The sequence below is a fragment of the Mirounga angustirostris genome, unplaced genomic scaffold (genome assembly GCF_029215605.1).
Source record: "Mirounga angustirostris isolate CCGP_5_RB_7025 unplaced genomic scaffold, mMirAng1.0.hap1 SCAF_5, whole genome shotgun sequence".
NCBI classification, from domain to species: Eukaryota; Metazoa; Chordata; class Mammalia; order Carnivora; family Phocidae; genus Mirounga; species Mirounga angustirostris.
The window spans coordinates 118,428,445-118,441,455 of NW_026991713.1; the positions used below are offsets into that span (position 1 = coordinate 118,428,445).

General features: G+C 41.9%; 1 protein-coding gene across 1 annotated transcript in view; it reads right to left on the reverse strand.

Annotated features, from left to right (window-relative positions):
- Positions 1-13,011, reverse strand: part of ARMC3 (armadillo repeat containing 3) — a 92,882-nt gene that overhangs the window by 20,089 nt on the left and 59,782 nt on the right. The window contains exons 11-16 of the mRNA XM_064591974.1: positions 10,250-10,499; positions 6,608-6,744; positions 5,580-5,748; positions 2,709-2,806; positions 1,951-2,052; positions 1,416-1,511 (exon numbers count right to left, since the gene is read on the reverse strand). Of these exons, the coding sequence (XP_064448044.1) occupies positions 1,416-1,511; positions 1,951-2,052; positions 2,709-2,806; positions 5,580-5,748; positions 6,608-6,744; positions 10,250-10,499 (852 nt within the window). The remainder of the gene's footprint in view (positions 1-1,415; positions 1,512-1,950; positions 2,053-2,708; positions 2,807-5,579; positions 5,749-6,607; positions 6,745-10,249; positions 10,500-13,011) is intronic.

The window sequence follows — 13,011 nt, forward strand, 5'->3', positions numbered from 1 at the left end:
TCTATGCACTTTCTACGTGCTAATTTCTTTACTCCTCACCATACCCTATGTTCTGTTCATTTTACTGAGGAGGGGACTCAGGCAAAGAGAAGAAAACCAACTTGCTCAGACACACAGTTTATAAGGGTGGACCTTGTCAAAAATAACCTTTTCCTGCAACCCTTCAGATTTCTATTCTCTTGAATACACATGAATGCCTCTGTATGCCCACCAAGCCCTGGGCTAAACACTAGGGATGGGAAGAGAAATTCCTCAAATCAGAACATGTTCTTGTCTTCAAGGAGCTCTCCATGCCGTAGAGGTGAAGCACAGAGAAGCCAAAGGAGGAAAGGAAAGACAGGAAGAGAAGGTGCGGGGTGGGGCGCAGGATAGGGAGGGGAGGGGAGGGGAAAGGTGGGGGAGGGAGGGGTGGGGTGGGGACGAGACGGGTGACAGGGAAGGGAGGGGAGGGAAGGGCAAAAAATATCATTCCTGGAACAATAGGAGCAGTTAAGAAGCTGCGATGAGAAGAGCGAGCAAAGGAGACTTACAACAGAGAAGGAAGTCAGAAATAGGGAAACAGCCACTCTGAGGTCTGAGGAGAGCAAACCACCGCGCAGACCTCGGGAGGCCGTAAGGGGCGGTCTCAGTTTAGAGAGCGGATGCTCGAAATGCCTGCCAAACAGCCTCCGATACCACAGTGGTTCGGAAGGGCTTAAGTCAACAATAATTAAAGGGTCACGGAGTGTGGCAAGAGGTCCAAGTGGGTTTTTGAGGAATCCACGAAAGTGCTCATTAGAGAAATAATGGGTTTAAAAATACGTAAACATACGGAAAGCATGTTTAAAACATGCCAGGCCTAAAACGCATGAAACCACATTCTAATTGTTCCATCAAGTAAGAGCTGGGTCCTATTTCCCTTTCCTCCTCTCGCTGCCTCCTGAGGGGTCAGAGGTTTCTCTGGGCGAGCAGGGTGGGGGGAGGCGGGGTAGAAGCACAAGGCGGACATGGACAGGACCGCCCTCCTGCGTGTGGGGCTCACCATCCGCAAGGGCAGCCGCCGGAGGAAGGCAGGGGGTCATTCTACCTTGATCATGACACAGGGTTGGACTTTTAAATGACTGGCTAGAGACTACTGTTGCTGTTTTCGAATTCAAGTGTCTGTAGGACTGTATAGTTGATCAAAGTGACCTGAGTTCTCACCCAGAGGCAGGAGAAGCAATTCACTCTGGTTAAGTTTTCAAGAGATTGCAAGAGGCAAAAATGAAGTGACTTGTTAATTACATTTCATGAGTCTCCCCTCCTACCCAACATCCTGATTCGGTAAGAAAAGCTTCCTATTTTAAAGGCCACCCCTTCAGTTCACCAACTTTGGTGCGGAATCAGAACCTCACTTGACTATCCTTAGGAAAAGAAGACAGTCCTACATTTCCTACCTTGATCTTTTCTCCTTAGTGGTGCTTTTGCTAAGAGCAGTATTTCGTCCAGAAGTAGGTTCTGATTTGTCTTCTGTGGGAGATCCAAATCCAGTACTAAAATGAAAAATATTTGTTCTTAGGACAAGGAAAAATTCATCATCGATTTCAATCATATGAGAAATAATAAAATATTACATTTGCAAGGCATTTCGTCATTTAGAAGGCATGTTTCTTTGCCATGACATGCCTGGGCTCCCTTCCCCGATGTGAAGCCGGGCACCAGGCATGACTCCATCTACAGAAAATCGAACAAAGCCGGCTCACAGCTCCTAAGTCCTGTGCTCGAGGGCTCACTGGAGGTTCACAGCAAATAGCACAGAAAGCCTACTTTTCCCAGAGATCTTTTCCACAGCAATTTAAAAAGGCAATTATGAAATTATAGTACTAGAAGAATGAAAAGAATTAAGTTGCCCCAATCTAAAACCTAAATTTGTTCTTACTCCCAGGTTGAGGGGAGAATTATTTGAGTACAGACAAAATACCATTTTCTTACTTCGTCTTTTCTTTGCTTGCTCTTCTTAAAGAAGATGAGGAAGAAATACTCCGTCCATAACCAATATCTGATGACTTATCTTCCATACATGGAGGTGGAGAACTAAAATTTTACATATTTGAATTATATACAAGTTAAAATACTTTATTTGTCAATATTGGATTTGTCCTACAAAACAGATTTCTTTTTCAGAAAATCATAATGGGAGATGACTTTTAACAGTGATAGAATGAAAACATAAAGGAGAGGTGAAGGTAAGACAAAAAGAATATTGTTCATGAACTGGGACTGGAAATATTTTTATAAAATACATCACATAAAATAAATTATGACAGATATATAGGTATGCATGACCATTTGAAGCTTTAATTTTTAGCTGTACTATTTACTTCTTATTTTATAGTTAAAAAAAAAAAAACCTCTGGGCAGCAGTTAGAGTCCTGTAAACATAATTCGTTTTGGTTTGCTCCTATCTGCTTACACTTCCTTCAATTACTTCATGTTACCAGCATTGACTACAGAAATACATCTGGAATTGAGTGGTAAAAGGGAATCAAAGGAAAAACCATGTTGCTGGTGATTTCATGGCCTTTACTATGTCAGGCTATGAGTTTATGGACTGGTGTTCGTTTTCAGTGTGATGCCAAATACAGGGGGCAAAAAGATACCATCCTGGGAATCTTATATATTCATGTGATGATGTACAGACAAAAAGCATTATGTGCTTCCCTGCATCCCTCCTCCCCCAAGAGACTCACACGTCAAATTTACTGTTAACTAAGAGTACAGCACGTAGATCACTTGGTTCTTGTAAGCAGAGATCCTTCAAAGGCAAAAGTTTGGTGCCGGGATTTATCTACAGATAATTTAAGAAAGAAAAAGTAATATCCGCATGGATTATATTGTTTTATTTATTTATTCATTTATTTTTAAAGATTTTATTTATTTGAGACAGAGAGAATGAGAGAGAGAGCACATGAGAGGGGGGAGGGTCAGAGGGAGAAGCAGACTCCCTGCAGAGCAGGGAGCCCGATGCGGGACTCGATCCCGGAACTCCAGGATCATGACCTGAGCCGAAGGCAGTTGCTTAACCAACTGAGCCACCCAGGCGCCTGAGGATTATATTGTTTTAAATGAATACTGATGTTCTCAGCTGTTTGAAGTAATGTAATTTCGCATACACATATGCACAGTTAGAAAGAGGAACTTGAACTTGTGGGCATCTTGCCTCCAGTTCCCCACAATCTGTATTGCTTTATACTCTCAGCTGTTTCACACCATAATTATCAGTTTGGCCCCCAAAAGTAGTTGAGTTTGCAATGTAAACATAAGGGAGTTTGCAATGTATGCAATGTATATATAAGGGAGAATTTGTTGTCTGTGAGAGTAACTGATTACTCAACAGATGACTAAAAATGTTGTGAGGATATGTAAAAATAGGTTAGTCCAGATCTTATATTAGCAATTTTACTAGCCTGCTGAGGGGGGTTAGACCACACCACCTTCTGGGGTCTTTTCCCAGTCGTATTACAGTTAGATCCCTCTCTCGTCCAAGATACTTTCCAGGATCCTTTAAAAATCAGACAGATCATGTTATTTTTCTGCCCACAACTCTGCCAAGTTTTCCTACTTCATTCAGAATAAAGGCCCAAATCCTTCCGATGGTCTACAAGACTTACATGATCTGGGCTCTACCTCTCTGATTTAGTCCTTACTGGTCTGCCCCTTGGTTCACTCAGCTACGGCTACACTGACCTTGCTGTTTTTTAAATATGCCAGGCATGCATATTCCTCTGCCTGGAAAGCTCTTCCCCCAGCCATCCCCATGCCTAAGTCCCCCAACCTTCTAGCTTTGGCTCACCTCCCTGACCACAATTTCTAAAATCACGATGAACATCAACCCCAGTACCCACGCAGCACTATAGAACCCCCTTATCCTGCCTCTGCTCTACTTTTCCCCCCAAAGCTCTGATCATTTTGATCATGTGATATAAATTATTTATCTATTTGTCATGTTTACTGTTTATTGTCTATTTCTTCTCACTGGGGTGGTGAAAGTAGAGATCTAGGTCTTTTATTTACTGATGTCTTCAAACCTACACTATTAGAAACTTAATATTTACTGAATGAAGGAATCAGAGAATTCTCTGAATTCACTGAATGAGACGGGCTTTCTTGGAGCAGTGATTTCTCAGTGGTGTGTGTGTGTGTGTGTGTGTGTATGTCTTATGATAGGTATGATGGCGGCGGCAGCCGGGGAGAGCAGAAGGAAGAGCAGGAGTCAAGTTTTAGGCTAGTCATTTTTCATTATTCAAAATGTCTCGGGACGCTTGGGTGGCTCAGTCAGTTAAGCGTCTGCCTTTTGGCTCAGGTCATGATCCCAGGGACCTGGGATCGAGTCCCACATCGGGCTCCTTGCTCGGCGGGGAGCCTGCTTCTCCCTCTCCCTGCCGCTCCCCCTGCTTGTGCTCTCTCTCTCTCTGACAAATAAATTTAAAAAATCTTAAAAAAAAAAAAAAAAAGTCTCTAGGGGAGCCTCACTGGCTCCGCCGGTAGAGCATGTGACTCTTGATCTCGGAGTGGTGAGTTCGAGCCCCATGTGGTAGAGATTACTTTAAAAAAATTAAAAAATTAAAAAATGTCTCTGATTCAATTACCATGATAGAGTGTTTCCTGCAAATACGGTTCAGCTCTGTGATTCTTTCATGGCCCTATCTCCTCTGCTTTTTTGAATCAAACTGGTCCAAACTGGCTTTTGCTCCTAGCCTTGCCCATCCCAGGGCCTCGGGTCCTGCACCTGCCCGGCAAACAGAGCATTTGGCTTTTGCACTTCTGAGCTCTCCCTTCACATGAGGCAGGGATCGCACTTTCTGAGACCTGCACCACTAGCTGCTTGTCCCACTCTGGGCTTATTTTTACCCCCCTTTTCATTCCTCTTCCTGCACCCCTTCTGCCTGATCGCAGGGATTTTCAGTAACTCCTACATTTTTTTAATGAAGTCTGTGGATCATATCTGTTTCCTAGATTTGCCTAAAGTGGCATTTGTAGATTTAAAAATTGTTTTCCTGTTCTCCTTATTGCTCCTGGTTTCCAGAAGAAAGGAAGGAAAATGCTGGCTTAAGCAGCAGTGCCAAAATGTCCTTAAGATTCTAATTTTTAGCTTCCCATTTCTCTTGACATTAACCCTGAATTCCACTGTGTATTGCTTTTAAAATCCGAGTCAAAAATGCAGCTTAAATGACGTTCTTCTATATTACATTTTAAAATTTGGTATTACAATTTGGCTCATTTCATTTAGATTATAATAAAATGAAACACTCATACTTCTTATCACTAAGGCTGAACCCTGGAATTAATAGAACAGAAAATGCTCCTTCTTTTCGATCTTCCCTGAAACTTGAGAGTAGCCTCAGCAAGCTGATTCTACTATAAGTAATCAGATTCTAGTTAAAACTGTACACAAATGCAAGATCTTACAGCCAAAGTTAAGAATAAAGCTCTGATTCCCAAGTTTCTGCCTATAAAAATATACATTCTGTGAGGTGGTTAAAAAATTGCAATGTAATGGCACTGTGACTAAAGAAGAAATGATCGTACATACTAAAATACAAATTAATTCTGTCACTTACCTGACCGTAATCATAGAATCCGTCACTAATTATGTTACTTGATGACAAATAGCCAGTCAGGCTATATTTCAGAGACAGGTAGTTGTTGAGCAATTTGTTATAAGCTGCCTCACTGAATTTATTTTTTCGACTTACTGATAGATTAACTTCTTCAAGGATATCTAAAGCCCTGTCAATAAGAGAAAAAAAGCATTATTTGCTTTAAACAAGCAATCCAATATTAAGTTCTCATTTATATACCCAGCCAAGACCCTGAATGAAGAATTGAGATGGAAAGGTTAAAGACATCTCACCCTTTCAGATAAAGTAATACTGACAGAATTGTGAAGATGAATCAGTCCTTTTTGAGAATATATATGCCATGTAGTGACTCATATTCAAACAGCTGAAAAGGACACTTTGATGGGGGGGGAAGTTCTTCATTTAAAGCAAAATTAGTATTGGGCTCCAACTTTTTCAGCTAACCAGGCAATATGCACAAACACAGAGATGGTTAGAAATAGGATGAGCCCATCAGTGGACCCTTGAAACCCTATTTGCCAGTACGCTAAGGCAATTCGCTCATCTGCTGCAGCTGGAGGACCTGCTTTGGTGGGGTGGATTAAATGCCTAATTCTGATGGAGAGGTTTGGGTGAAGGCGGGATAAAAAGTAGATGCAGTCATGGCTCACCCATTTTATTTTCGCTTCAAAAGTGGAGAGACAGAGTTGCTGTTTAGCAATAGCAGAGGGGAGGGAAAGAGAGGCATTGATCAGGGTGAAAAGGTGGACAGGGAGATGGTAAAGATGGTTTTGTAAGGGTGCTGGGGAGATCTCCAGGTGGGGGGAATGGGAGGGGACCCCCCCTCCCCCGCCCCACCAGGCCATCCCTTCCTAGGGAAGGTCCGCTGAGCCAGTCACAGGTCCCGAGGGCTTGGCAGCCTGCGAGCGGGAGTGTGGACTCTGCCTGACCTTCCTTGGGCCCAAAGAGTGCGCTCCTTCATCTTCTGCTCTTCATCTGAGCCGGAGACTCCAGGCAGCTCCACTCACCCAAGCCTGCATAATTCAACAGCCATCAGCTCATCGTTGGCGCAGACCATCACCGCCCAGCTGGCGTGCCTTCTCACTTCTGCATTCTTAGAGCGCAGGAGCTCCACCAGCGGCTCCAGGCCGCCTGAATTTCTTAACTGAACGTGGAAACCAAAAGTTTATGCATTGGGAGTACAGAATATAAATGCTGATTTTTTTTTTTTAAATCTCATTTCATTGTTAAACGATTTTAACTATGTAAGAACACTTTAGGATATTTAAATTTATTACATCTAGGGGGAAGCAGTCTATTACAAAACCTTAAAGACGGGAGCCCAGATTTCTGTTCAAGGTCAAGAGGAGGCCACAGGCAAATAACCGAGGGAGGTCACTGTGATTTTGCATGGAGGTCACTGTGATTTTGCATGGGAGGGAGACTGAGAACCTGTCCTCTTGCTCCCTGTGTTCATTCATTCTGCTCATCAACACTGACTGTTCATTTGGCCCTATGGTAGACAGAACGATGGTCCCCCAAAGGTGTCCTTTTCCCTGGAAGGGCTTTTGCACATGTGACATGTTAGTAAGTTTGAGATGGGGAGATTGTCCCAGGTAATCAGGTGGGCCCAATTTAGTTATAAGGGTCCTTATAAGATGGAGATATGGGTGCCTGGAGCCGAGAAAGGAGTCGTGTAGAAGCAGAGATTGGAGTAATACCCTTTGAAGATGGAGGAAGGGGCCACAGAAGGGATGGAGGTGGATGGTAAAAGCTAGAAAGGGCAGATTTTCCCTCAAAGTCTCCCAAAGGAACATAGCTCTGCCAACACCTTGATTTTAACCCATAAGACCTGTTTTCAGACTTCTGACCTCCTATACTATACAATAACAGATTTCTATTACTTTAAGCCACAGTGTTGTGGTCATTTGTTACAGCAGTAATAGGGAATGAATCCGGTCCCCAAGGCTGGGCAGGAGGAATTGATACAGTGACATGCTACCCATGTCACCGCCACCAAATCATCAGTGTGGCCAAAGCAGTACCATAGCAATGCCCTAGAAGAAGACCAGTTTTTGTTAACGCTGCACAGCGTCTTCTCTTCAATTCTCCAAGGAGTGAGGAAGAGATAAAAAAGAATAAGAAGAGAATTGGACAGAACTACATTAATTACATTGTTAAAGGAAATTCAAGTAATAAAGGTAATTATTCATGGATAAAATTATTCCAATCCGGAAAAAAAAAAAAAAGATTTGATAGAGCCCTTGTCATACTGCCTGAAATGCAATATTCTATCATCTGAACCTAGAGGACAAAAAAAGAATATTTTACCAGTTTCTATGTGTAGTATCTGAAGACAAGAGCCCTTATGGGGTATGATCCACTTGATTCAGATTCAGTGGTTTTCCATCAATGTCCAGTGACATTTTCTTCTCAGGGATCACACTTTAGTACTTGTAACATTACAGCTTTAGAAAGTTTACTTGAAGCATCTTAGGCTTTAGCAAGTCAAATTTCTGAACATCTTTATTTCTGAGTATAATACAAGGTAGTCTAACTCCATGTGTTCTTTTGGAAAAGATCTAATTCATTTATTAATTCCCTCACTCATTTACCTATTCATTTAATGACTGTTTATTAAGTATGCACTCTGTGCCAGGTATCTATTAATGGCATGGACACAGGGAAGAAAAACTCTCAGGTCCTTTCCCTAAAGCTTCAAGGGGCTTATAGTCTTTCATACAAGAACCATATATGCAAAGCAGAAGACAAGGGAAGCATGCATAGGGTGTAAGGGAAGCATAGAGGAGGATGCTCCCTAGCTTGAGGGCTGAAGAAAGGCCTCATGGAAGACAGAATGGCTGACATGGGTTTTGAAGGAGAAGTGTGATTTTATCAGGTGGACAAAAGTGAGAATAGTTTTCCAAGCGGAGAAATCAAAGACATATAAATAAGAGAACAGAGCGTATGGACAGAATTACAAATGGTATCGTATTTCTGGAGAATGGAGTTAGGCCTGGGAAGAGGCTTCAGGCACAGGTGGGTAGGTGTGGGTCATTGGGAGCCCATGCGCATCACGCTAAGCTGCTCAACTTTTCCTCTGGGGCAATGGCACGCCACTGGGGACTTGCAGTGACATGATGAGGGTCATATATTTGAAAGATCAGTCTGGAGGCAGTGTGGGAAGCAGGGGTGGCAGGCGTAGGGAGAGCAGGAGACTCAGCTGCAATATTCCTGGAAAGAGACGGACTATTCTGCAGACTGCATTGAGGTAGGACCAAAACGCTTTGATCGCTGTGTTGCCGAAGCCTAGCATAGTCCCTGACACAGAGTAGATGGTAAATAAACATCTAGTAGTCTTGGGGCGCCTGGGCGGCTCAGCCACTTGGGCGTCCAGCTCTTGGTTTCAGCTCAGGTCGTGATGTCTTGGGTGGTGGGATCGAGCCCCCTGTTGGGCTCCTCACTCAGCAGGGAGTGACGCTTAAAAGCTTGTCGAGTGCTTAGCACAGTGCTCACTGCCTAGTAAGTGCTCAGTAAGTGTTAGCTATTGTTATTTATATTGGAGGGAGAGGAACAAAGCCCTAGGCTGTTTGGAGAGTGCTGTGTGACAAGTAAATATGACAAAAGCAAGAGAAAAAAGGATGTTTGTAGGTTTACATTACCTTTTTGAATAGAACCAAAGACACTTTTATATGATACACTTGTAAAAAAAATGCAATTCTATGTTTTAAAACTTTGAAATATACAAGGAACACAGGAGTATGTGGAACCCATGTGTATAATGTAACGCACTGTAGTAAAGGCACGCCTGTTTGTCTACCGCTCAGCTTAAGAAATGACAAATTTAAATGACCTTGAACCCCTGTTTTTTCCTCTCAGTTACATCCACTCCCTTGATCCCTCAAGAGGATTTCTTGAATTTGCGGTTAATCATTCTCTACCTTTGCCTTTATAGTTGCAACGTACATGTATGTTTATCTAAACAATATATTGCTTAGATTTGTATACTTTCGAGTGCTACATAAACAGAATCAGAAGTTGTATTCTTCTGCAATTTGATTTTGCTCAGCATGGCTTGAGATTCATCTCTATTGATGTCTGTAGCTATAGTTCATTCATTTTCACGGATGTGAAACTCCATTTTATGAATATACCACAAATTTATTTACCCACTCTCTTAAAAAACTAGGCAATTGGTGTGTTTCCAGTTGTTTAGATATTATAAACAATGCATCTGGTGCACAGAGGCAAGAGACCGTTTTAGCTGTATAACTTAGAAACATGACTGCTGGATTATACCGGATTATAGGACATGCTCTTCTTTGCTAGGTAATGCCAATTTCTTTTCCAAATGTTGCACCAATTTTTTAGAGTAGTTTTAGGTTCACAGCAAAACTGAGCAGCAGGTACAGAGATTTCCCCTACTCCCTGCCCCCACACACGAGCAGCTTTCCCATTATCAACATCCGTTGCTGGATTGGTACATTTGTTACAACTGATGAACATACACTGACACATTATTATCACCCAGAGTCCATGGCTGAAGTGTTGCACCGAATTCGAAGGCTCTAAATGATGGGTAGGTTCAAACACTTGAAAATGTTTCAAATTAATCCACCCAGAGGTAGGGACCAGAAAAATGAGAGAACAGACGTTATTAAAGCTCTCACCTCTGTCCGGGCCTCAACATCGCATGCGGTTGCAGCCACCACGAGAGCCGCTTTGCTCTGCACGATCGTGTTTGCAGAACGGAGTGGGCTGATGAGGGCGTGCATGACATCGTGGTTCTGTATGCTCACACGCAGGGGCTCCTGCATTGCCATGTTCGCTAATACTGTAGCAGCGTTGGAAATGGCTCCATCTCGTTTACTGGACAGCATGTTTATTAATGGATCAATACCATCAGCTTCAGCAGCAGCACTGGGTAAATGGAGGAGAAATGAATGTCATTCATCCGAGTTCAAGAAATTGTCTTTGGAGTATACAATGGAGCTTATTAAACAAATGAGTACATAAATACGGTTTTAGAAAGAAATTAATTTACAATGCAATGAACCCAGACTTGATGTGCTAGTGATTTAAGTGGAGTCTGGGAAAATGTCAGTTAAGAATGAATTTAGGGCGCCTGGGTGGCTCAGTTGGTTAAGCGACTGCCTTCGGCTCAGGTCATGATCCTGGAGTCCCGGGATCGAGTCCCGCATCAGGCTCCCTGCTCAGCGGGGGGTCTGCTTCTCCCTCTGCCCTCTTCCCTCTCGTGCTCTCTGTCTCTCATTCTCTCTCTCTCAAATAAATAAATAAATAATCTTTTAAAAAAAAGGAATGAATTTAAATAACCCTTTTCTTACTGCTACAGCTTGTAGTTATAGAAAAATGCATGACTTCTTCTTAGAAACTCTCCTACAGCTGCTCATTTTTTTTTTTTAACTCAGTGGTACTTACAAGACAGGAATTCTATTCAAAGAAAGCGGATTAAGATATTCTCAACCAGTAGGAAAACAAAGCTTTATTTTTATTTTATTTTAGCTTATTTATTTATTTTTTAAGAGAGGGAGAGAGAGAGAACCTTAATCTTAATCTGGGCATGGAGCCTGACCTGGGGCTCGATCTCACAACCCTGAGCTCAGGCCCTGAGCCAAAATCAAAAGTCAGATGTTTAACCCAACTGAGCCACCCAAGTGGCTCAGGAAAACAAGACTTTAAATAGGGGAAATGAGTGAGTGGGAGATGCTCCTGGTTTAAGTTAAAACTCTTTAGCTCATCCTCCCCATCTTTAAAGGAGGTTGTTAATTGTAGGCAGAGGTTAACACATTTGAAGCCAGCAAAACATTTTGGAGATAAATGCTGCTTTTACAAATTAAACATCAAAGATCAAAGTCCTAATATTGACATAATAACTAGTTTTAGTAATGTAGGCATATTCAGTTGTTAAATTTCCTATTTCTGCTATAAAAAGACCACGATTATCCATAAAATATATTAATAGTCTCACAAGTAATAAGCCTACACCTCTTTTTAAGAACGCCATACTGGGGCGCCTGGGTGGCTCAGTCGTTCAGCGTCTGCCTTCGGCTCAGGTCATGATCCCAGGGTCCTGGGGGATCGAGCCCCGCATCGGGCTCCCTGCTCTGCGGGAGGCCTGCTTCTCCCTCTCCCACCTCCCTCCCCCACTTGTGTTCCCTCTCTCGCTGTATCTGTCTCTGTCAAATAAATAAATAAAATCTTAAAAAAAAAAAGAATGCCATACTTTCTATAGTCCTTGCTTTCTAATCACTTAAAAAGCCATAAGGTAGTGAAAATAAAAAAGGGTATCATTTTAACAAGAGGAAGATGATTTAATTATGTTCTTTAATATTTGGAATTCTTTCAAATAAGAGATGTTCCAAGCCATAAGATTATACAGAGCATCTTAGTTTCAAAGGAAGACCCCAAACTCTGTGTTAAAAACCCATTTATATCATCATGGGAATAGAGGTAATCAAGACAATAAAAAAACATACCTTAGACTCCAATAATATGAACATCCCTTTAAGGTTTATATCTGACACATTTTTTTCCACTTAAGATCATATTAAGAACCAAAACTGAAAACAACAAGTGAGACTATATGATTCAGCCCATCACCTTGTATTCTGATGAATATTCTGATAATTAAATTTAATTTGATAGTCACTTAAATTTGCTGATTGTGAAGGAGAAGTGACAATCTCAAAAACAGAGGTTATCACAACTGTCCGAGAGAGGGCACAATGTAAATGAAGCATCCCGGAGGAGAAAGGAAGCTGTGATTGTCACTCAGAGTAGCTCTGAAGTGGACTGAACAACAGCAGCTGGGAAGGAATGAAATGATGAAGGCGGCCGCTCTGGGGAACGCTGGGCTCCGTTGGTGTTAACCCTGAAGGCACCTCCCACCCTGTTTTGAATAAATCCGCCCAGAAAACACACTGTATTGATATGAAGGCAAAATCAGACTTTGGTTCCATATCTTCCCATACCCTAGCCCTTGGTATATATTTAATCCTTCTTGTGGTGTCTTCCATTCCTTTCCTAGGAAGGCATCCCTTTAAAATTAGATGACACATAAGCAAAATTTGTTTCTATAAAAATACTGGTAAGAAGGGCCTGCATCTCACTATGATAGCTGGAGGGCCAGAACTTGCTCTCCTTTCCTAGAGGACAAAATAAACACTCTTAAGATAATTTTACTTTTACTTTTAATTCTCTCCTACCATTAATCAAACGGTGGTCATTTGATCGTATGAATAAGGAAAAATTTGGAGGCTCTAGTATATTAGTTTCTCAGAAACTTCTCATATTTTTACTTAGAGTGGAAATATTGAATTTTTTAAAACTGCCAGCAAGAATTTTAAATTATGCATATTTTCTGATTAATATGAGACGTAAACCTGCTCAAAAATAATTTTATTTCTTTGAC